General features: G+C 47.3%; 1 protein-coding gene across 3 annotated transcripts; it reads left to right on the forward strand.

Annotated features, from left to right (window-relative positions):
* The first annotated feature begins 1,278 nt into the window (after nt 1–1,278).
* On the forward strand, nt 1,279–23,930 carry DPP3 (dipeptidyl peptidase 3). Of its 3 annotated transcripts, none has more exons than XM_020777353.3 (18): nt 1,279–1,310; nt 5,504–5,782; nt 7,010–7,099; nt 7,436–7,573; nt 8,337–8,411; nt 9,089–9,179; nt 9,416–9,546; nt 10,014–10,144; nt 11,533–11,591; nt 11,753–11,947; nt 13,291–13,403; nt 13,885–13,977; nt 15,529–15,591; nt 17,261–17,385; nt 19,421–19,541; nt 21,096–21,275; nt 21,506–21,668; nt 23,525–23,930. In XM_020777353.3, the coding sequence occupies exons 2-18, from the start codon at nt 5,510–5,512 to the stop codon at nt 23,668–23,670; spliced, it is 2,187 nt and encodes a 728-aa protein (XP_020633012.3). In that variant the 5' UTR covers nt 1,279–1,310; nt 5,504–5,509; the 3' UTR covers nt 23,671–23,930. The 3 variants fall into 3 exon arrangements, with proteins under 3 accessions (XP_020633012.3, XP_078238215.1, XP_078238216.1); XM_078382089.1 differs by lacking the exon at nt 1,279–1,310 and adding an exon at nt 2,680–4,510; XM_078382090.1 differs by lacking the exon at nt 1,279–1,310 and adding an exon at nt 4,500–4,864.
* Nucleotides 23,931–24,412: the final 482 nt, after the last annotated feature.

The following is a 24,412-nucleotide window of genomic DNA, read 5'->3' on the forward strand; positions in this document are numbered from 1 at the left end:
GAAAAACTTCTTAACTGTTACAGCAGTACAACAATGGAATCATGTAACAATGTAACCACTCAAATGGACAATAATGGAAAATATCCTTACCCTAGTCTACCCACCAAGGAGAGCAGAAAAAGAGCTTAGGCCATTCCTGCTGGACAAAAGAATAATTTTGAAAGTGGCACAGAAGAAACTGATAACAGATTCTGAACTAGGTCCAGACTAAATCGCTAGACCTCAAAACAAGAGCGTCGGCCATGAAAGAAGAGAAATAAAATAACAATACTGTACAAGGAAGTGCAGTTTGGTAAATATATATATATATATATATACACAAACAACACAAGATACATTTGAAATACATTGAATCTTAGTGACAAAGAGTTTTCCCGGAAGGAAAACTAAGTAACTTTCTCTTAGTTCCTTAGGACGGCTGTCCTCTGCTTTTCATCCTTGGGCCGCTTTTGGTCTCTTGTATGGAATAATTTCGTAGGAACCGCTTGGCCTCCCCGGTCAATGTGTGGAATGAATTTCCTTTGCTTGGACAGTGCTCGGATCTAGCCATACAGCGCAGCTGCTCAGGAGGAGGCCGTACGAGATGTCCTGTCTAAGGAGTCAGAACTGTCTTGAGGACTAGCAGCTATTATGATCTTCTTGAGGGTCTTCCCAAAGGAGGTCGGCCCTTTCCTGCCAGGGGCCTTCAGCAATTGGTTGCCAGCTATATTTGGGGCAAGGAAGGAGGTTCTTAAAGATGTGGATGAAGCCCCTCGCTCATCACCAGCAGTTCTCGAACTCAGGACCCGAGCCGGCACATCAATTTTGCCCTTGGGGCTGAGGGCCGCTGCAAACAAGGCCTTGCTTTGCTGGAACAAAGGGGAAAAAGTGCCCTCTAAATAACAAAAATGCAGCCAAGGGGAGCATGGGTCCACAAGCTAGCTGGGGCACATGGGAGGTGGAGTCCAAAACAGTCTGGTGACGACAGCATTAGTTTGCCTCTCCCTGCAAGAAGATCAGTGCCAACCCTCTTCCCGGTGCCTATTGACTCGGAAGTCAGTCTCAGGGTAGGTTCAACCGGTCGAGCTTTCGGGGCAAACTGGGGGGGGTGGCTTTCCAACAGGGCAGGCTGCCCCGCAAAAGGAATAAAAGAAAGCACCCGACCAATCAAAAGCAAGGGGCGGGTCTTCAGCGAAGAGGGAGCTCTTCAAGCGGCCTCCGCGATTGGCTGGCCGAGCCAAGGGAGGCGTGTCCCGCTCCCTTTGAAGCGTTGAATGGAGGGAGGGGGCGTGGCAGGAAGTTGTCTGCTTGGCGGAACGGAGAGCGTCCAGGTAAGGCGGGCAAGGATGAGAGAGGGGGGGACGAATTTCAGGGGCGGACCGCGTGCTAGCAGGTGCAGCGGAGCCCCACTTCCCCCGGGGAATTTTTCCCCCTTTCTCCCCGTTCCTAGAGCTCAGGGTGATGGCAGGACCCCCTTCTCTGCTACCCCCCCTTCACAAGTGGAGATAAGGGAGCTTTTTTGGGGGGGTTGATGATGAGAAAGGCCCCCACCTTGCACCCCATTTTCTCCCCCCCCAGGAGATTCACTCCCAGCAACCTCAATGCAGAGCAGGTGTGTGGGGGGCCTGAATGTGGGGGTCCCCCCTTGTGCCCCACTCCCTTGGGGCAGAGCTGTTTTGCTTGACACGCGACCTCTTGACACCGGACCCCCTTTCCCCCCCCCCCAGGGTGGAATCCCTCAAGAGTTTCACATCGACCACGAGCTTGACCCTTGTGTTCAACCGGATCGGGGCAAAATCCAAAGAAACGAGACAATCCAATACAGTACCCCCCCCCAAAAAAATTAAAATTAAAATATAAAAAGAGACAAGAACATGGGACACCTTAAAGACTAACCATTTCTATTTTAATGTCAGTTTTCGTGTACAATGCCACTTCATCAGACATTAATTTTTATTTATTTATTTATTTATTTGGTTTTATACCCTGCCTATCTGGTCTACTCAACCACTCTAGGCGGCTTCCAGTACAGGATAAAACAATAAAAAACAAGAACATTACATAATCATTTGATACAGTTACAATAAAATAGAGTGAGAATAAAATAAAGAAGGAATAAGAGACATCACCCCTTCTTGTTCCAGCCTTCTTGGACATCCTCTTGACAGCGTTGCTGGTCGGATTCCCCCAATTCTAAAATGCTCTCCCGAGGGATTGTTCTACTGACCTTAAAGAGCTTTTAAGATCAGAGATGCAGGCCTTTTCTTTTCTTATTCATTGACTTCCTCTCCCCCCCCCCCCCCCGACTCCCGGAAGGCACCCTTCCCCTGTTCCTCTAAAATGAAAACTCAGTGCTCTGGAAGAGGTTGCCCACGTTTGGTGCAGGCAATGCTGAGCTAGATGGGCTGAGGGTGTGACTTTTGGTATAAAGCAGCTCCACACCTCTCTGTTTGGACCAACCCTTCAGATCCATCAGGAGTGGAGTCTTGCTTTATTTTTAGCCTCAGGGGTGGTGAGCCCCTCCCTTATATTGCAGAGGATCTCGGGATCATGGCCTGGCTGGCAAGCATCTGTATTTGAAGTTCTGATAGCTAGTCCATCTTCATAAAGCTGGGCTAGATGGACCGGAAAAATCTTGCCATCTCAGAGCAGCAGTTTCTGTTGCATCTTCCTGCTGCCTCCAAGCCGGGGCTGTTGCAAGTGGCTGCCCCCTTCCTTCCTTCTCTCCCATGAGTCGTACAGAAGGCTTTATGTCTAAGAATGGTTCTTTAATTCTGGAAAGAAAGAAAAAAAAACCTTAAGAAATCCTTCTTCTCTCCTTCCTACCACTTAACAAAGATTAGCCTTAAAAAATACATGGGGGTGCCCAGCTTTAAAAAGTTGGATGCCTACTCCCCTCCATAATTGGTGTGTTACTGGGAGGGGTGAAATAAAGGAGAACCATGAGGAAGTGAAAACCGGCATCTGTTTCATTGGTAAAGACTTCCCTGCTTAAAAGTAGCCTCTTTCTGGTCTGAAAAGCCAAGGAATCGTGCAAAGAAGTCACAGAAGAACTGGCGCACAAAGCACTCATCCAGTTCTTCTGAGTTCTAAAAGTTGTACGGTGGAGGGTTGAGGGAAAGGTATAAGTGCTTGAGAGGAGGCAACAATAAAATGGAGTATTATTGGGCTGCTGCAGGAGTTCATCTGTTGTCCTAGAAATTTAAGCCGATTTCCCCCAAATTCTATGCCATTGGAACCTGAAGAATTCTGAATTCTGCTTCATGTTTCAGTTTGTAGTGATTTGGTAAACCTGTTACCCCACAAAGAATTTTGCGGTCACTAGTAGATGGCACAACTTATTTTTCTTTTTTAAAAAATCCTGATCCAGGAGGCTAGTTTTGTGGTGATTTTCAGTGCAGGTCAATAATGTTTCAGGGGCCCCCAATCCGCCTGCATGCTTGAAGATTGCACTTCACGTAGATCCGGTCAGAGGCTCCTGAAGCCTCATATTGCGTTGGGAGACTGGCTGCAGTGTTGCTGCTGGAGACAAGGGTTTAAATGCTCCAGATGCCCCTGGGAGAACGACTCCTATCGCTCCAGCCTCTCTGGCCTAACTGGCTGGGGCAGATGGGAGATGGAGTCCAAAAGAGCTCCTAGTTTTGTATCCCTGCTTTTAAGCAGTAGTGGCTGAAATATTATTTGCCTAATGTAGCAAGTCACACAAGGAGAGACCTGTGGAATGGGTGAGTTGACTCCTCTGTAAGTTCTGTTGATTCACATGGGCTTACTCTAGTGTGACCTATGCTAAGGAACAAGATTTATAGCATTATTGGGGGGGGGCATAATAATTCTGAATTCAGGCCATTTGTGGGTAAACTCTCACCATGCTTGCTTATGGAATGAGGACTAAGGTCAGCAGGAGGTCTGTCCACTGTCTATTCATCCATTTTTCCCCCAAAAAAAGGGTGCTTGCAGGAAAAGATGGGGGTTTTGTGTGTGTGTTTGTGTGTGTGTGTTTTGGTGGAATGGAATTTTGTGGCTTTATCCGTGAGATTTTTACAGGGGGGGGTTAGATTTCATCCACTTCTGTGTCTTTCTTTTAGGGTCCCCCCCTCCTTTTTTTTTCTTGGCAGAAAAATAAATCTGGTGAAGCAGTAAAAAAAAAAACCCAATGTTATACAATAACTGCATAATGTCTTTTGGTGGCCAGAACTAGGAGCCCTCCCGCTGGAGAACCTCCCATAGCTTCAGGAGGTGAAGAAGCACCGGATTTTTGAGAAGACCATGTGATTTAAAAGCGGAGAATCGGAAAGAGGAGGGGCAGGAGGATGCTGGAAAAGGAAGCAAAGTTAGGGCTAGCCACTCCTGCAGGGAAAGGATGCAGAGGTGGGCCTTGGTCTCCTAGCAATGCCAAGTGTCCGTCTTGCCCAAGAGAGCCTGAGATTGGTTGGGCAGGCGGCAGGAGGCGTGTCTGCCTGCCTGAAGTTATGAATGGGGGAAAGGAAGGGGGCGTGGCAGGAAGCTGGATGCAGCTGAGCAAGAACGGCAGGTGAGACAGGTGTGAGCCAAGGATGGGTAGCCTCCGATCATTGGCACCGCTGGGCAGACTCCCTGTTGTGCAGGGACTGTGTGTCCACAATGGGGTGCGTGGATTGTGTGTCTGGGATTCCACATTTGCGATTTGCCGTTGGCTGGATTTCAGTGCTGGAGCAAACTGGGCAAGATCTGAAACAAGCAAGGAAAAAGCAAAAACTCCCTTCTCGGGTTGAGGGGCAAAGGGCACAGAAGGGGGTGCATTATTTTTTTTTGGCACACGAGGCCGAGAAATCCCAATAGTGCTTCGCTCCCCTTGTTCCTGGCAGTAAAATAAGAAGAAACGGACAGCGGATCCAGAATCCTACTGGTTGGTAACCTGGTGTCAGTGCAGCGGCTTTAACCGCAGGGATTTTATTAACTTATTATTCACTACTGCACTTCTAATTTACCTGAGTTTATTTTTATGTTGTATGCCATCCACCTGTAGTAGACACGTTCTAGATGGGCAGTATATATAAATCTAATCAATATACTGTATAAATAATTCACCGCTAGGATTCTGGCCCATGAGGCTTTCTGCCATGACCACCCCGAATCGGCTCCTTGAAATGGTTGCCTCACTGTCTCCAGTGCCAACTCCAAAGAACTAGATGCCACGGTCTGCCTGCAGAACATTGTGGGGACACAGCCTCTTTACTGAATGCCGCATTTAGCAGGGAGGTCATGTCACGCCCCTAGTTCTTTGGATTTTGGAAAGAGACCGCGGTCTAGTGACGGGTCTGGACCTCGGAAGGAGGACCGGCATTCAATGAGGAAGCATCTGCTGTGTCAAATGTTCTGAAAAACTTTGGGGTTTACCATCAAGGTGGGACCCAGGTGGTCGATAAGAAGTTTGATGGGACCTAAGGTTCGAAAGCTTCAGAATTGCTGAAATTCATGACTTCCTTGCCCAGTAGTGTTTGTTGTCACATTAACCTTCCTTCCCCCCGTCTCACTCTTTCCCCAGGTTGGCATGATGGTGGATTCCCAGTACATTCTGCCCAACGATATTGGAATCGCGACGCTGGACTGCAACGAAGCCTTCCGGCTCTTATCCCCAGAAGAGAGGCTGTATGCCCACTATCTCTCCCGGGCCTGCTGGTACGGCGGGCTGGTGGTCCTGCTCCAGACCTCCCCAGAATCTCCAGCCATCTATGTCCTCCTGTCGCGGCTCTTCCGGACTCAGGATCCCGCTGAGCTCGGGGAGTTGGCCCGCTCCCTCGGTCTCTCAGAGGAAGAGTATCAGGTATCGGAACCGAGAAGGAGGTGGTGGGTCGGTGGTTGGAATTGGGGCGCTCCTTTGCGCTTCTCCTCTTGCCAAAGATGAGAATGGTTGGTGCTTTGGACTACATGTCCCATTGACCTTGGGATACTGGGAGAGGTAGCCCAAAAGAAAAAGTTGCCTGTTTTTCACTTTTACCAGATTTTGAGTGCTCTTGATTTGGAAGGCAGGACTGGATACCATTTGTGGACCTTTCAGAGGCCTGTATTTTGACTAAACATAAGAGAGACACGTGTAACTTATCCTTTGGCCCTTTGGGTGCTTTCATTTCAGTTCCTAGAGCCCGTAGCCAGCATGGCCAGTGGTTAGGGACTACGGCACTAACACAGAGGAAAGGCGAACGTTTCCTTACAGCCTTCTAGTGCTAAGAACTGTCCGAGGATGAAAACGTGGGTCTGGTGAGGACGGGGGTCCCCTTCAAAGGAGACACCATGGCAGGGAGCAGATAAAGAGGCTGCACACTGCATTTTTGAGCCTGCTCTAAGGAACCGATCAGACTGCAGCTCAAGGCCAGGCGATGTGTAAGCTTACGGGATCGGATTTGGGGTTTTTGGCCGGATTCGAAGGTCACCTGGCCAGGTCCCAGCTTCAAAATATTGCAGGGTTGGGTATTTAGAGGCGCTCTTCCAGAAAGGAAGTTGATTCTATGTATTCTCAAAGGCTTTCATGGCCCGGATCTGATGGTTGTTGTGGGTTTTCTGGGCTCTTTGGCCGTGTTCTGAAGGCTGTTCTTCCTGACGTTTCACCTGTCACAGTGGCCGGCCCCTTCAGAGGACAGAACTCCCACAGACTGCCCCAGAGCACAGACAGAGTTCTGACTCCTGTCCTTTGAAGGGGCCAGCCACCAAGACAGGCGAAACGTTAGGAAGAACAACCTTCAGAACACGGCCAAAGAGCCCAAAAAACCCACAACAACCAGAAGTTGTTTCTATTTCTCAGCTCACGACCGGGTGTGTCCACTTGACACAGGAAGGCAAGCATCTGCACTGGCGTTGTGCTGTTCTTGATTTATCATTTTGTCTGAAAGAGAGCCAACCCCTGCCTTCCGTTGGGTTCTTCCCAACAAGCCAGACCAAGAAACCAAAAAGCAAACCTTGGTTTATTTGTCATGTCATATAAATGTACCATATGTGTGTATGTGTGTGTTGCAGCCATGATATGCACACGTTAACTAAGATTTGTTCTTCGTAGGCTTTGCTGGTTTACGCTGCCGCCCTCTACGCCAACATGGGCAATTATAAGTCCTTTGGTGACACCAAATTTGTCCCCAACCTTCCCCAGGTGAGCTTCGGAAGAAAGGCTATGGTTTGGGAGGGAGTGGGAGGAGCCATTTCCCTTTTAACCAATGGGGAACGTTCCTTTTACCTCATTGGCTGAAAGTCTGAAGTGTGGGTGGAGCCTCTGCTGGGATTACAGCGACCCATTCATAAGCCGCCTAGAGTGGTCGTTCGACTAGATAGGCGTGGTATAAATGCAATAAATAAATAAATAAATGAATGAATGAATGAATGAATGAATAAATAAATAAATAAATAAATAAATAAATAAATAAATAAATAAATAAATAAATAAATAAATAAATAAATAAATAAATCTTCCTTCCTTCCTTCCTTCTAGGAGAAGCTGAAAAAGCTGGTGTGGGCAAGCCAGGCATTCAAGGAGCACCCAGAACAGATGGAAGCGCTATGGGACCGTTGTGGGAACCCCATGTTCTCCTTAGAGCCCAGGCAGAAGCATTTGGGGCTCAGTGACGAGGTACTTTGGCAGTCGTAGCCCATTCCCAGGGTTCCTCCAGAACCTCGCACTCGGGCCAGGGCCGAAGAAAGGAAATGTTTCGAGACCAGGGCCGAATTCCCATTTTGGAAGGGATTTTATGGCGGGGTGTTGCTGGATTATAAAAGCCAGAAGGGACAGGGGTAGCAGGAATAATGGTTACCCATCCGGATCTGTTCCCACCCGCCATACAAACCACAGCTTAGTTCTAAGAACGTATGAATTTGAATTTATTTATTACGTCCGCGTGACCAGCTCATAAAACATATTTATGGTTGAAAATAGACAGAATGCAGTTTAAAAATGTACAACCCATTCATAAAACATATTATGTGGCTAAAATATACAAAATGCAGTTTAAAAACGTGAAATCATTTCATAAAGCATATGATGTGGTTAAAATACACAAAATGCAATTTTAAAAGGTGTATATAATCATCACATGTTGTCAAGTCATTTCTGGCTTAGGGCAACCCTTTTTTCAGGGAGAGAGAGAGAGAGGACTCCCTTTTTAATCCCCTTTGCCGTTGTTTCGTGAGCTGCAAGCCAGACCTTCCCACGCAAAAGTCACAGCAAAAGACCTCACCGTCCAGACGGGGAGCCCCTCAACCAGAGGGTCCCTGTCGTTGGAGGAAAAGCCAAAGGCTCTGGTGGTATTGCTATATTTGGGCCAGAAATCCAGCCCGTCCCTCGGTCTGCTGGGGGGCGTCCTATGAGACTTCTCTCTTGTCTCTTTTCCCTGCAGGGTATTTCCACGTACTTCTCTCTCAACTGTACCATGGAAGATGCGAAGCTAGCCCAGGATTTTCTGGATTCTCAGGTACCGCACAAACCTACCTGTTTGTTTTTTTAAGACGGGGAGGAGGGACGTGGCAGCTGAGATGAAAGGCACCGAAGGGGTTGTTGATCAGAGCGTTTAATAGCCTCTGCAGTTCAGACAAGGAGACTGGGAAATTTGCTTAGGTCTCTTTGGAAAATCGCCCTCTGAAACATCGTTTTGCGATCGGAAAAGCAATCGGAAAAACCCCATCGTAAAGCAGATTCGTCATAGAGCGAGGTAATCGTCAAGCGGGGCACCACTGTATAAGAATGTCTAGGTCCATAATGCAGGTCACTAACGTCTAGACGGCAGCCGGTTGCTCACCTCGGTCTGTCGAGACGAAACCAGAGGGTAGAAGGATCAGACTTGATAGGAGGCGTCTTTGCCCTAAGACCTTTCTTCAGACCCATGAGGACTGGGACCTTGTTTTTATGGGAAGGCCCTTAGCTCAGGGGCGGAGCACCTACTCTCTGTCCAGAATGGCTCAGGTGCCATCCTTCCCTTTCTCCAGGAAGAAGGATCAATGGGTGGGAAGGACCTTTTCCCAACCAGAGACCCTTGGAGAGCTGTCGTCCGTCAGAGCAAACTATCCTGGCGGTCTTCACTCTCTGGAAGGCCTGGGGTTCTCATCCTGGACTGCCTTTCAAGCCAACTCTTTTCTTAAATCTTTTTTGCAGAACATCAGCGCTTATAACACGAGGCTTTTCAAGACCCAGGTGGATGGGAAGGTCACCTACGAGGTTCGCCTGGCGTCCGTGGTTTCAGACGGTAAGAGCCCTTTCCCGGCTGTGGTAAGATTCCCTCGTCCACAACCATGCAGTTTCTCGATAACGCCTCAGCGCTTCTTCCTCAGTGCATAAAAGAACAACAGACGCTCAGGGCTGCACCAAACAAAAAAAATTGTATCAGGGCCTAATTTAAAAGGTGGAGGGCCATATGTTCCCTTTTATCACAGACACACAGGCCTGGCGGTTCTTAACATCTGCTTCTCTTCTTCTGCCCAGATGCCCAGCTGGACGATGACATGACCGCCAAGATGAAATGCTTCCAGTTTGGGGGCTGCGTGTTTAACGTGACCTTTGGCGATTATGCCCCGCTGCTGCAGAAGGTTGTGGAGAACCTCCAGAAAGCCCAGGTGAGGGCGGGGGTCGTGGGGAGCATCCGTAGCTGCCCCAAAACGGCCTCCTTTCCCCACTCCCCAGACCAGGTCCAAGGCCCCCAAACTAAGATTCCGGTCCAGAGTGTTGCATTGACCCCTCTTGTCTTGGTCGACGAAGAAGCGCCTGCCTCTCTCTCTCTTGGTCCACCTACAGGGGGTTCAGATCCGCTACCCAGGAAAGCAGATTTATGCTTTGATCCCTTTCCCCCTACACTTGCTAAGCCCCACTTATTTTTCTTAATTTTGGATTAATAAAGTGGGGGGGGGAGTCTTATGCGTAGGAAAATACGGTAATTCATTCATAAGTCAGAGACGTCGTCACGGCACATAACAACTTAGGTTTGTCTCCTATTCAGGCTATGTGTAGCTCTCTCGTCTTGATTCTCAGTACTTGTGTTTGTTTGCATTACTGATCTGAGTCCCGCTCATCTTTCCCCTGTCAGCCTCATGCCGCCAACGCCACCCAGGCAGAAATGTTGACCCACTACATCACCAGTTTTACACAGGGCTCCATCGCCGCCCACAAAGAGGGCTCCCGTTGCTGGATTCGGGATAAAGGGCCCATTGTGGAGAGGTAGGCTTCAGGCAGCTTCCTTCCTTGGTCTACATCGCTCCGTTTAACGACGAAACCGCATTACGATGAACTTTTTGTGATAGCTTTTGCGATCGCTTTACAATGTTTCCTATGGGAGAATTTCGCTTTGCGATGATCGGTTCCCTGCTTCGGGAACCGATTCTTCACAAAACGATGATTTTCGGCCAGCTGATTAGCGGTTTCAAAATGGGTGCTGGGTAAACAAAATGGCCCCCGCTGTTTTCTGGGACGGATTCCTCGCTGCACAGGCAGTGAAAATGGCCGCCGTATGGAGGATCTTCACTGGACGGTGAGTTTCCAGCCCATCGGAACGCATTAAACAGGTTTTAATGCGTTTCTATGGGCTTTTAAATTTCGCTTTACGACGTTTTCGTTCTACAGCGATTTCGCTGGAACGAATTAACGTCGTAATGCAAGGCACCACTGTAATCGGGGAGAGGTCAAGGGCTTCCCCCATCATTTTCCACCCTAGGGTCCCAGAAGAATGTACCCAGTTTTTTTAAACTGAAAAAGCAAAAAGTGGAGAGAGAAAAAAGTGGAAGTGACCAGAATGTATTTCCAGGGTTTTTAAATTAACCTTTAATTTTTATTTATTTATTTTAATACAGCAAAAACTTGCTTGCCTGAGAACATGACTGGACATTTTAAAAGGTTTTTTTGGGGGCGGGGGGAGTGTCTGGAGGTCTGGTCAAGATGGGCATGGAGCGGGCCAAGAATTCCCACTGCCCACGACATGTGAATGAATGAATGAATGAGCTAACACACTCCCTAGGACTGGCGTTGCTGGAGGCGGGGGACTAGGGGGAGGACATCGGCATCATAAAGGCTTGGCGGCTTCTCTTAAAGGCTGGGAGGGTGTGGCTGGAGAACATATTATTATTATTTTTAAAATTTCAAGCATGTTTTAAACTCTGCTCTTCGCCTCGGAAAGGACTCGTGGGAGAGCTTTAGAAAAAAAAGCTGGTGATTCGTTGCCCCTTTCGGCTTTCAGCTCAAAAGGCGTGAGACACAAGGAGAGCAGCGAGGGAGAGGAGGAGGGAAAAAAAGCAGCCTCTTGGTGGCTGTTGGTTCATTGCCCAATTGATGGGGAATGTGCTTACTTTGGACCTGGGGATGCTCAGACTTTCATTGCTCCGGTTCTCCTTTCTGGGCTGTCCGCTTGCTTTCCCCTCCTCCTCCCTTCTCCTTTGGGGAAGGAGATGCCACCAAATGAGACCCGACTGGCCGACTCCAGCGGGGTAAAAAATCTAATTAATTAATTAATTAATTAATGTGTGTCCAGCTGCTTCTCCCGCCCTTTCAGAGCCCAGCCAAGTTAAATAAGTTTTGTTTTACATTTTATTTTGTTTGCTTTTTTCTATTCTCAGTTACATCGGCTTCATCGAGAGCTACCGAGACCCCTACGGTTCCCGGGGAGAGTTCGAAGGTACCGTTTCGCCTCGACCGGGAAGGAGGCTGGGGGTCTGATCCCCCCCATCCCTTAGTGGGAAAAGAGGGAGAGGGGGCCTAAGAGGGAAGGGAGAGACCTCAGAGCTGGGGAAGGCTGCTCGCTTTCCTGACCCAGGACACCGGGGTCTGCCGTTCCAGGGTTTGTGGCTGTCGTCAACAAGGCCATGAGTGCGAACTTCGCCCGCCTGGTGGCGGCGGCCGAGCACCTGCTGGAGGAGCTGCCGTGGCCTCGCGCCTTCGAGAAGGACACTTTCCTGAAGCCTGACTTCACCTCCCTCGATGTGCTGACTTTTGCCGGCAGTGGGATTCCGGCCGGCATCAACATCCCCAACTGTAAGGCCTCAAAACGTGGTGGCAAAGCCAAAGGGCCCCTTCCCAAACCGGCCGGTCCTGTGCCTCCCGCCTGTCGCTTTAGGCTTGGCGTGGGTGGTGAGGATGGCAAGAGACATCGCTGGCACCGGGGAGTGGGTATAAACCCTCCAGCATTTATGTCCCCCTTCCAGCTGTAGTGGAGATCTTATTTTCTTTATCAGTACAGTGGTGCCTCGCTAGACGATGACAATCCATTCCACTGAAATCGCTGTTTAGCGAAATCATTGTCTAGCGAAAAGTGTTTCCCCATTGGAATGCATTGAAACCTGTTTAATATGTTCCAATGGGGAAGAATCGTTGTTGTCTAGCGAAGATCAGCCATAGGAAAGCCACTTTGCGAACCGCCGATCGGCTGTTTAAATAGCTGTCTTGTGAAGCTTAGGTCCCGAAAACACCCATTTTGCAAGCACGGAGGGAGCTGTCAAAATCGTCATCTAGCAAAAATTGGTTTGCGAAGCAGGGAGAGAACAAAAACAACTGGAGGGGGAAGCGCTTTGATCCCTTTCCCCCCTGCACTTGCTAAGAAGCCCCACTTAGATTTCTGAATTTTGGATTAGAAAGTGGGGGGCAGGGTGTCTTATACATGGGGGGCGTCTTATCCATGGAAAAATACGGTAGTTATAGCTTTCGTGGGATGCAAGAAAGAAGGGGTGGAGCGGGGAGGAGTATCAGCCAGAATGGGAATCAGTTTGGGTCCCATCCGTGGCTGAGGTTTCCAGCATCCAGGGCAGCCTTTCGCACCGGTGCACCCCTAATTCCTTCCTTTCTTCCCAAACCACTGCCCCCAGTGTTTCTGCTCCCAAGGCTGGTGGGTCAGAGGGGCCCAGGGGAAGGCTTCTTCCCCTTGAGCTGTGCTATCCGAAACCGTGGACCAAGGCTTATTAAGCCGATCCTGCACCACTCTGGCCAATCAGAATCAAGGGAAACCTCCACCTGCCCTTGGACCCGCCTCCTGATGTGCTCACCTACGGCCAAACTGCATTCTGGCTTCAAATAGCTGGTTTGCCTTGAAGGCTTGGGGTGGGGGGGAATTCTGTGCTGTTCCTGGATTCTGCTTGGAGAGGGTGATCAGGGGCGAAGCGTGGAGTTCCAGTGGCTTTTTTAGCCCAGTCTTCCTCAACTTGGTGCCCTCCACCTCTCGAGAAGTCCATCTCCCATCAGGCTTGCCCTACGGGTGATCCTAGCTGGGGATAATGGGAATGATCATGCAATCCATCCCAAGAACACCCAATTTTCTTCCTGTCCCTTCCAGATCATTTCTGTTAGATCTGGATGACTTTTCTCTCTCTCTTTTTTTCCCCCAGACGACGACATCCGCCAGACAGATGGCTTCAAGAACGTTTCGCTGGGGAACGTCCTGGCGGTGGCCTATTCCACGCAGAAAGAAAAGCTGACCTTCCTTGCTGAGGAGGACAAGGTACAGGCTCTTGTCTGTTGTGGGCTTTGACTTGCAGTGAGCCATGCATATTTTGGGACTTCTTGTTCATAGTCCCAGATGTTAAAAAACGTAAGTTACGGAACCAGCAGGGAAACAAATCATTTAAGAAGTGTGGGATTTCGCGATCTCCAGTTACATGAAAAAAGGGTGTTTCTTCCTGCAATATATATATTTTAAGAGTGAGGCTGAAGGACTCTTTCCATTTTAACACAAAATACAGTGGTGCCCCGCATAGCGACGTTAATCCATTCCAGGAAAAACGTCACTATCTGGAAACGTTGCTATGCGGGGGGGGGGGGACCCCATAGGAACGTTGCTATGCGGAGGTAGGTCTAAGCTCTTTGGAGAAAAGAAGTCTGAACTTGCACAAAAGGAGACTTTTTTTGGAATCCGGTCTTGGGTACAAAAGGATTTCTTGTCAGAGAAGGAACCGAATTTCATTGGGGGGTCACTGTTGCAGGATCCCTACATCAAGTGGAAAGGACCCTCTTTCGAGGTGCAGGTTGGTCTCCACGAACTTTTGGGCCACGGCAGCGGGAAGCTCTTCGTGCAGGTGAGCGGAACAGCTTCGGATTTTGTCCCTTTACGTATTTTGATTAAGGGGAAAGAACATGTCAAAACTGAAGAATCTACCTCGGAGTGCGGCTTAAAGATTGCACCATTTACAAAATGTGTGTGTTTTTCCCTTGTTTACCATCTCGTTTGGGGTCATGAAGAGTTGGACACGACTTAACGACTAAACAACAACAACAACAACCATCTCATTTAATGCAGGACTTGAAACGGGATTCTGGCGCTGCAGGATTGGGGTCCCCATCCGACCCCGTGGGCCGCCCCTGAAAGCCACAAACTCTCCTCCATGACACAAATCATGGGTGGTTTTCCAGATTTTGTATTGGCTTCCCCCACCCTCGTTGTAAAAGCCTGCGATCCTTAAGGCTTAATTACTTTCCGCTAAAAGGTGGCGTTTTTCAGCCCCATCGTTTTGCCTTTAGCCCAGCCTGCTTCCCTCCTGGGAAATTTTGTAAAACTGGACTGGTCCTCGAACTCAAAGAGGTTCCATATCCTCTTTTCGTGCAAAGTCAAATAGGTTTAAATTGAGTTATAAATAGGCATCTGTGTCTGTCTAGAAATCGCGTGGCTGAGCATGTTCAGAGCATACCATGTATGGCGATTCAGTCTGTTCTAGCAGCCCAGTTTAGGTAGGACGCGTCTGGTTTGGTTTTAATGTAGGGACAGTTTTAAGGTCTGAATGTTTATAAATCATTTCGTATACAATCCACCCTGGGATCATGATATAGTGAGGGCTATAACCATTTTTCTCCTGCCAACCTAGCTGTTCGAAAGCATGTAAAAATGCGAGTAGATAAATAGGTACCACCTCGGTGGGAAGGTCACGGCGTTCCATGTCTAGTTGCACTGGCCGGAACCTTTACCTTTTTACTCTTACTGTATTAGATTGTCTAAAAAGAAAATTCTCAAAATTTCTTCTGAGAATCTTTGATGATGATGGCCTAAGAAACCTTGGCTAATATTGAGTTCATTGAGATGTGTTTTTAACTCATGTAGGTATTTTACTCCTGCCAACCTAGCAGTTCAAAAGCATGTAAATGTGAGTAGATAAATAGGTACCCCCTCGGTGCTGGCTGGGGGAAATATGGGGAGCCGTCTTCCAAAATAGTAACTTTTCCAAGCTTTGACCCATCCTCAGCCCTGGGAGGAGGTTTTTAAAAAAGGAGGGGCTTGAGCTTTGTGTCCGTGGCCACATATACGTAGGTGTGCATGTGTTGCACTTTCGTGAACTATTTAGTAAGTGTGCCTTGAAAGTCAAGGCAGAAATCTCTTGACTCAATTAGCCACCTTCCCCCAGAGAGGACGAGGCTGCCTTTAAAACAATGCTATTCATTGTGTGACATTCTCAAGAACAATGAATGCTTAACAGCATGCACTTTTGTTGACTGTGGACTGTAACTGACGAAAACCTATTCGAAAGTAAATGTTAGGTACCAGACTCTCTCTGCCCTACACTGTGAGAACAGTTCAGTACCACTGTTAATTGCGGTTGCTTTCAATATCCTTTCTGTTTCTTTCTCTTCCTCGGCAGGATGATTCCGGTGCCTTCAACTTTGACCAGGAGGCAGTGATCAACCCGGAGACGGGAGAACTAGTGAGGATTTGGGAAGGGAGGTTTAAAAACCTTGGGGCAAATAAGTTTGTTCCTTTGTCGGCTGTAGCTCTTTTTCTCTCTTGGCACTACCATAGTACTAGAACAGATTATTTGTCCGTGCTGCTGAAGTTGTATAATTCAAGCAGAGACTCAATTTCTCAGTGCAAAACTCGATATAGTCCTGGAGATCTTGGCAAATAAAGGCTTTTATTCTATAAGCGGTCGCTGTCCTTCACAGAATTTTGGAGCCTTGCCAGACGTTTACATCTTTCACCTATACCTTTTTCACGGTTCCCCCCCACTTTTTCTGGCTTTTCTCTTACTTTCCAAAATAAGAAGAAATTCATTAAGAAGGAAAAGCCCAAATCACTTTGTTTTTGGGGGGGATTTGAGGCTGGGGTTGGTTATTGTTATTGCTGCTACTGGAATGCAGTCCAGCTAGAAGCATGCCAGACATTGCAATTTGTTTTTAATCTTTTTTTTAAAAAAAAGAGACAAAGCTTTTCATAGATTATGACTTGAGTGGATCAGTTTCAATACATGGAACTTCAGGCCATAATCAGCCGGTCTCATATAGCTTTGCAGGATCCTTCTCATTTGCAGAAAAAGAAAAAGGGAAACGACTTCTCTACTTAGAACAGCTAAATTTATTTCACAATACATAGAAGTGTAAAAATCATTTCACCATCTCTCATATTAATTATAGACCCAGTACAGTGGTGCCTCGCTTAATGATTACCTCGTTAAACGACGAATCCGCTTTACGATGGTTTTTTTGCACTCGCTATTGTGATCACAAAACAATGTTCCTATGGGGAAAATTCGCTTCACGATGATCGGTTCCCTGATCCAGATAGGCGGGATAAAAATCAAATAAATAAATAAATAATGCAATTTGAACGGAACGGATTATCATCGTCAAGCGAGGCACCACTGTACAAAAATGTGGGGCCCTTAGTTAACCATCACATAGGCTGAAGTATAGAAATAAAGTAAAGAGCTGAGATAGCTTTTGTGAATTTGCTGTGTAACAAATAATTTGAGACTAAAAGATGTGAGGTTTGGATGACAGAGGTGGAATCTATGCTTTCGAAACGTAAAGGTGCAGAAGAATATTTTAACATCCCATGGACTGATAAAGAATAAAGGGGGCCTTATTTGGAAAGGATAACAAAAAGATAGAGGAGTTAATGATTAAGTTCAAGTTTATTGTATTAGCTAAAAGCCGTCACAGTTGTTTCAAATACAAATATTATCAAATAAAATCATGATAAAAATCACAGACATATAAAATAATAAGAGGCCCGAGTTAATGATTAAGAAACGCAAGATCTTATATTTTGGACACATAATTCACTATGACAAACATAATGTACCACCATGCATCTTTGAAGGGATGATTGAAGGGTTCACACGGAAGAGGCAGACGGGGGATTTAACGGATGATTAACATCAGAGATCGGCTGGGCCTTAATAAAGTACCACTAATCCACACAGGGAGAGATTAGTAGAGAGATGTTGTGATGATGACCCAATGCAGTAACAGAGATGACACTGAGAGAGGTTTGCTATGGGTCGTGTTCGACCCACAGCAAACCTGTCTCAGAGTAATATGTCAATTAGGAAGAAAAATATATTATCCCTCTGACTTTTTTTCCTGTCCCCACAGATTCGGAGTTGGTACCGAGGGGGGGAGACGTGGGACAGCAAATTTTCAAGCGTCGCGTCAAGTTACGAGGAATGTCGGGCCGAGTGTGTGGGGCTTTATCTGTGCCTGAACAAAGAGGTTTTAAGGTGAGTATCGGAGGGCGAGAAGACACCTTGCGGTTACTACATCGTCAGAAGCCGAGCTGCCTTAAGGGATAAGAGGTATTGATTTATCCTCGTAGTAATAGCTTTCCTCGGCTTCTCCTCTGGCCAGTTAGCTGGCTTTGGTTCCCGATGGGTCATTGAGAGGTACACACGATCTTCAGGAACAAGTTGGATTGTTCGGGCAAGGAACTTTAAAAGAATTTTCCGCATTAGAGAGAAAATAGGACATGGGAAGAAATAGGTTTTAACAGGTAATGTTGATGAAAAAAAACCTTGTGGGTTTGTTTGTTTTTGCATTCCTCTAAATCCCTCTTCCACTCTCATTTTGTTCACTCCCAACAAGTTTCTGGTGTGGCGAAATATATCCTCACGTTTAAACGTTCAAAGCCCTTGAAATTATTTTTCATCCGTAGCAAAATATACAAGTGTAAGGAATGCAAGACGAGTTTATTTCAGGTATTGCAGTAAGATATGTGGATACCCTGTGTATCCAAATATCTTACTATCCAAGTATCTTACTATCGACTGAGACCCAGGAGCCCTGGATTCGAATTTCCACCCAGGTGTGGATGCACACTGGGGGTTTGTAACTGCTGAAAACACTCCTTAAATATCAAGCTCTATTAGGGTCTCTATAAGTGTCAGAGTGGTATAAATATACCAGATGGGTGGGATATAAATGAAATAAATAAATAAATAAATAATAAATAAATTTATAATAGATTTCAGAATTGGGGGGCATGATATAAATTAAGATATAAACATACTGATGAGCATATATGTGTGTGTGTATATATACACACACACACACACGCACACACATAAACATTTATATTCACGATGGTGGCAGGTTACACTGTACATTTGTGTTGTGATTATATTTCTTTATGTTTTTGTTAGAGAGAGAGAGAGATTTCAGAATAATAGCCAAGTCATCTTGGCTGATGGGAGAGAAAATCCTATAAGAACATCAGCTCAAATCTATTTGATTGATTGATTGAATGATTGACTGATTGATTATTGATTGATTGATTGATTGATTTGATTTGATTTGATTTGATTTGATTTGATTTGATTTGTATCCCGCCCATCTGGTCTATGCGACCACTCTGAGCGGCTTCCAATATAATACAAACAATTAATAAAATCACATAGTTACATAAATTTACAAATTAAAATGTGGAAACCAAGAAAATAGAGTAAAAATAAATTAAAGAGAAATGAGAAGAGAGAATCAAGTATTGACTGGAGGGAAGACCTGAATAAACATCCATGTTTTTCCTTGGCTTTTAAAGATACCCAGTGTAGGGGCCAATCTAGCAACACAAGTCCTATAATAATAAATAATAAATAAATAAAGTTAACAGTCGAACACTCGCTGCCTGTTTATGACAACCCAAATCTGCCCTCTCGGGTGGCCACCGAACCACCTACCTAATGGTGGGGCCGGCTCGGACTCTTCCTCTGCAGCTTTTGGAGTCAGTTTACCCTTTCCCAGACTCTGCTTTTGCCGTCAGTCAAGTAAACAAGTAAAAGTCTCTTATTCCTGGGTTGACATGTTTCTTTTGGGTGGGGAAAAAAAAAGACACAAAAACCCGTTCAAAGGTATAAAGAGCTCTACCCGCTTGGAAAGAGTCTTCAATAAAACTTGTTGAGTTGGGTAAGAAGACCATCCTCCCCATTCTGTGGATGGAAAAAATGCAACTCGGAAGGGAGGCAGATCAGCTCCCCCAAAGCTCGTAGTAAGTAGCGTATCTGCTCTGATTCCTCCCATCTTTTTCACTGAATTTTATGTGCCATCAAGTCCAAAATAGTGACTCTAGTTAGGTTTTCAAGGTAAGTGAGATCTTCAAGGAGTTTTCCATCACCAGCTCTCCCCCGGGTGAGTTTCCACGGCCAGGCACGGATTTGAACCCGGTTCTCTTTGAGTCCTAGTCTGTCATCCGATCCACGACATCACCCCTGGCTTTCCTCCTTTCGCTTCGTTAATCCTGCTTCATCCTTCTCTTCCTGCCAGCATCTTCGGATTGGAGGGCGAAGATGCCGAGGACGTGATTTACATCAACTGGCTGAACATGGTGCGGGCCGGCCTGCTGGCGCTCGAATTCTACACACCGGAATCTGGAACGTGGCGCCAGGTAGGGTTGCAAGTGGTGGAACGGGGGCCCGATGCTTCGGGAGTGGAGGGGGGCTCCTTAAAAGAACGGAGAAGGTCGTTCCTGTCGCTTGTCTAAACCTTAGCAGCGTGGCCTTTTAACAGTACAGTGGTGCCTCGCCTAATGACGATAATCCGTTCCAGGAAAATCACTGTTAAGCGAAAACATCATAAAGCGAAAATAAAAAAACCCATTGAAATGCATTGAAAACCGTTCAATATGTTCCAATGGGCTAAAAACTCACCGTCCAGCGAAGATCCTTCATACCGTGGCCATTTTCAGTGCCTGTATAGCGAGGAATCCGTCCCTAAGCACAGCGGGGAGCCAGTTTAAGCCCCCGGTGGCCATTTTGAAAACCCGGTGATCAGCTGTTTTTGATCCATCGTAAAGCAAAAATCGGTTCCCGAAGCAGGGAACTGATCATCGCTAAGTGAAATTCCCCCATTTAGACCATCGTTTTGCGATCGCAATTGCGATCGCAAAAACATCGTTGTAAAGCAGATTTGTCGTAATGCGGGATAATCGTTAAGCGGGGCACGACTGTACAGTTTGTAACTCTTTTGAATATCTTATGTTTTTCAACTTTTTAATATCTTATTTTATATTTTATCCAAGTGTGATCCCTTGGGGGAACATGGGTCTGAGTGTCTAAAGAAGAACAGGGTTATGATGGCTATTTTTAGTTTTTTGGGTGTCTTACCTGGTCAGGCTGGTGTGCAAGCCTTAAAGTACACAGCCAACAATATTTTATCCCAAAATAAGTAAATTAGTGGAAACCTACAGTTCGAAACTTACCCAGGCACACACTTTCTAGGTTTTACCTGGCCTAGGGTTCAAACGATGGTGGAATTTGAGGACTAAAGTTGGCGCCAGAATGAATCCCCCAGTTCACCCTGTGAGGAAGGAGTTGGGCATTGATTTTCATTAATCCAGCAATGGGCCACTGGGTGCCCTTTGGACGACTACAACTGAGAGAGAGAGTTTAGCCTAGTGGTTTAAGAGGATTAGATTGTAACTCTGAGAAAACCTAGTATTTACTTCCTGCTGCGTCACGAAACTCGCTGGGCGATCTCGGGCCAGTCATCTCTCTTAGCCGGACCTACCTCGCAGGGTTCCAGTTGTGCCAAGAAAATGAGGGAGCGGGCAGTTCCAATGTCGGCCACTTTGAGCTCTTTGGAGGAAAGGCCGTTCGGAAAGAGAGCTAATAAATAAATTCCCCCGATCTTGACTGTCCTTCTCAGTCTCTCTAGAAAACAGGCGATGACCCTCTGGCCCTCCTGATATTGTGGAATCACAATCACGTTGAGCCTTTGGCCCTATAGGGAAGACCAGATGGGTGCTGAAGGCCCGAGGCGTGGTGGATACTGGGTTGAAAAAGCATTGCATTGGGACCCTGTGCAAAGTGGCCATTGCAGATTAAATGTTGCATCGGATCCCGCAGGACGGCCTCTGTTCGTTTGAGGGCAAGGTTTCTAGGACTCTGCTTCGGGCCCCTTTCCTCGCCCTAATTTCATATTTTCCTCCCTTTGCTTCCAGGCCCACATGCAAGCCCGCTTCGTCATCCTAAGGGTGCTCCTGGAGGCCGGCCAAGGACTCGTGTCCTTGCGTCGCACGACCGGGGCCGACGGCAAGCCCGACGCGGTGATCACCTTAGACCGCAGCAAGATTTGCACCGTCGGGAAGCCCGCTCTGGAGCGTTTCCTCCGTAAACTGCAGGTGAGGAGCTGTGCAATCGGGGAGAGAGAAAGATCAGGTCTCCATCGTCTTTATTCTTCGGAGAGAAACTATGCCCCCTATGTGAAGGGGGGGGTTCTAGGTGTCGCAGTCCGAGAAAGTCTGGGTCACCCTAGATTGGGAACCCACCGGTATAAATCAACAAAGAAGGGGTTATTGGGTGAGAGCTGCAGCTCGGCCCCCAACTCAGGAGGGCTTCGTCTCTATCAAAGGTCCTGAAATCCACAGCCGATGTGGTGGGCGGGCGCGCGCTCTACGAGGCCTACTCCGCCGTGACGGATGAAGAACCTGAACGGTTTCTCACTCTGCGGCACACAGTCCTGCTGCGGAAGGAAGCCCGGAAGCTCTTTGTGCAAGCCAATACCCGGCTGGAAGGTAAGGATTCTGGGATGACTTATTTCCCATCTGCTGTTTTCCCGACTGAGCCACTAGGAAAACATTCCTTTTTTAGCATGGTAGACTAAAAGCTTAAAGTGGTGCCTCGCTAGACAGTTACCCCACATGACAGTTTTTTCGCTAGACATTGGCTTTTTGCAATCGCTATAGTGATTCACAAAACAGTGATTCCTATGGGGGAATTTCACTGGACAATGTTTGGTCCCTGCTTCCCAAACCGATTTTTGCTAGACGACGATTTTGACAGCTCCCTCTGCGCTCGCAAAACGGGTGTTTTCGGGACCTAAGCTTCGCAAGACAACGATTTAAACAGCTGATCGGTGGTTTGCAAAGAGGCTTTCCTACGGCCAATCTTCGCTAGACAACGATTCTTCCCCATTGGAACGCAATGCATTACAATGGGGAGATGCTTTTCGCTAGACAATGATTTCGCTAAACAGCTATATCATTGGGATGGATTATCATCGTCTACCGAGGCACCACTGTACATTTTAAAATACCAGATTTTTTGTGGGGGGAGGGATTTGATCAGACGCTTTGTTTTAAATTTAAATGGTCAGGTCTTGCTTTAAAAATGATGCAAGAGGATATTTGAATTTGGCACATTTATGCAGAGACTTTTTCTTAGAAATCTGCCAGGAGGTGTATTAAAATGCAAGCAGGGCAATCAATACAGACAAACCTTAAGGCAGCAGTTCCCAATCTTTTTCGATCATGACCCCTTTTCAGTCATGACCCCATCCAGCAACCTCTCCTGCCAAAGCACTGTTTATCTGGTCACCTGGAGAGCAATTGTTGGCCAGTGAGTCTCGGCCGTTGGTCCTCCAACTGTTTTGAACTTAAACCTCTCAGTCCTTGAACGTTGGCCATGCCGGTTGGGTCTTCTGAGTGCTGAAGTCCAAAGCATCTGAAGGACCAAAGTCTTAAGAACTGCTGGCTGAAGGTTGCAATAAATGATGGTTGACCATCATTTATTGCAACCTTGGAGGGCGTGAAGGCCATTTTCCCACCTCCTGGACCAACCACAAGCTGCTTCAGCGCCTGTTGTGGCAACCGTAGGTAGCCAGAAATCAACTTTTCTTTTTTTTAAGAAGCTTTTGACCCAAAACACAAAGCATGTGAGGATTCCTTCGTTGTAAAGGAGAATCATGCTTTTTGCCTCTGTGAAGATTCTCAGTCCTCCGGGCGAGGTGATCTGGAAGTTCAATCACGACCATGGGACTTATTTCTTGTTAGGTCGAAAGGTTTCGCTTCTCATCCAAGTAGTTTTTTTCCAGTCTGAGGAAAGCTGTTAGCATGCTGAGACAGATTAAAATAGAATCATAGAATAAATGAGTGGGAAAGGGGCCTGTAAGGCCAACCGGGTCCAATCCTCTGCTCAATGTAGACATCAAAATTAAAGTTGATGCGACAGATGGTGGTCCAATTTTGAAGGGCTCCAAGCGTTGGGAGCGTTCACGGCCTCCGGGGGTGATGGTTTCCGTTGTACCGCTCTAACAGTTAAGAAGTTGGATTGCTTCTTTGGGAACCCGCACTGAGTTTATGTCTTTAATCCTTGCATTCATGAATATTGTGGTTCTGCCAACTCGTTGTTCTTCCTGATAGATTAGGGGGAGGAAGATTGGGGGAATGGATTTTATGAGTTATCCAGAGGAAGAGAGATAAACTTGGAGTTCTTAGGGGGCCTATAGATGCTGGCTAAACAAAGCTACATGTCTACCGGTTGCCAGTTTCCGGTACAGACCGCTAAACTCCGTGCGAAGACGAGAACGGGAAAAGGCGCCGTGCGGCCGAAAAGGCGCCCCGCTAACGTGGCCTCCTCTCTCTGCCTCCAGGCAAGGATGTCGTCCTCGTGCAGTACGAAAGCAGCGCCGCAGGCCTGATCCGATCGTTCCGTGACCGCTTCCCCGAAGATGCTGAAGTCCTGGAGCAGCAGCTGTTGCAGCTGGCACAGGCCGATGCCCACTTCTGGAAGAGCTGAGAGTGGGACTTACCTAAGGCCTTTCCCATGTGAACCCCCCCCCCCCAGTGGGCCAGACGACGGAGCACCGCCGGTCCTTCCTGCACCCACGTTCCTCCCTCTGCCAGAAAGACTGGGCAACACAAGTACATGGGTTAGCCCGCCTGCCCAAATCATGATCCACTGGTGCCCTAAAACACCGTTGGGGTGGCGAGGTGTGGGGTGGAGCCCTGCCCTCTTGTTACACTAAGGAACTCAATAAACCTAACTTTTATAACGTGCCTCGGCTTCTATTTCCTCCTCTGCCCTATAGCTTAGCCGTGGGGAAAGTGGGCGTCTGCAGAAGAAACACTTGACCCCTTTCAGAGTAGATCGTTCTGCGTCCTCGGATGCGCTCTGTGGCATTCAATCAGCATCGGCAGCTTTTTTGACAGTCCGGTGGCAACTGGACGGCCTTTTCCGAAGCGATCTAAGGAGGGGATGTCCATTGCAGGGGGTGCCACGGTCCAGGGAGCAGAACATCCCATTGACTTGAATGTATAGAATCCTAAATTTGTGTGTATGGTCCCCTATGGCAGAGGTAGGAGTGTTTAATGATCTCAGCAACTCCCAGGTTGAACCAAATTGCAGACCCCCAGCAACGGGAGGCCACAGCAAATGGTCAAACGAGATTCATCTCTTGGCCCGTAATTTGAGCCCCCTTGTGGAACCAGAGACCCTCTGTCGTTCCCCAAAGGCTGGCTTCTTCAGACAGATGTTATCG

This window comes from Pogona vitticeps, chromosome 15 (genome assembly GCF_051106095.1).
Source record: "Pogona vitticeps strain Pit_001003342236 chromosome 15, PviZW2.1, whole genome shotgun sequence".
Lineage (NCBI taxonomy): Eukaryota > Metazoa > Chordata > Lepidosauria > Squamata > Agamidae > Pogona > Pogona vitticeps.

Coding starts and splice junctions, on each gene's coding strand:
- DPP3 (XM_020777353.3), top strand. CDS start 5,510: ATGATGGTGGATTCCCAGTACATTCTGCCCAACGATATTGGAATCGCG. Junction 9,180..9,415: donor GGCGTCCGTGGTTTCAGACG/GTAAGAGCCCTT, acceptor TCTTCTGCCCAG/ATGCCCAGCTGGACGATGAC. Junction 21,669..23,524: donor AGCCAATACCCGGCTGGAAG/GTAAGGATTCTG, acceptor CTCTGCCTCCAG/GCAAGGATGTCGTCCTCGTG.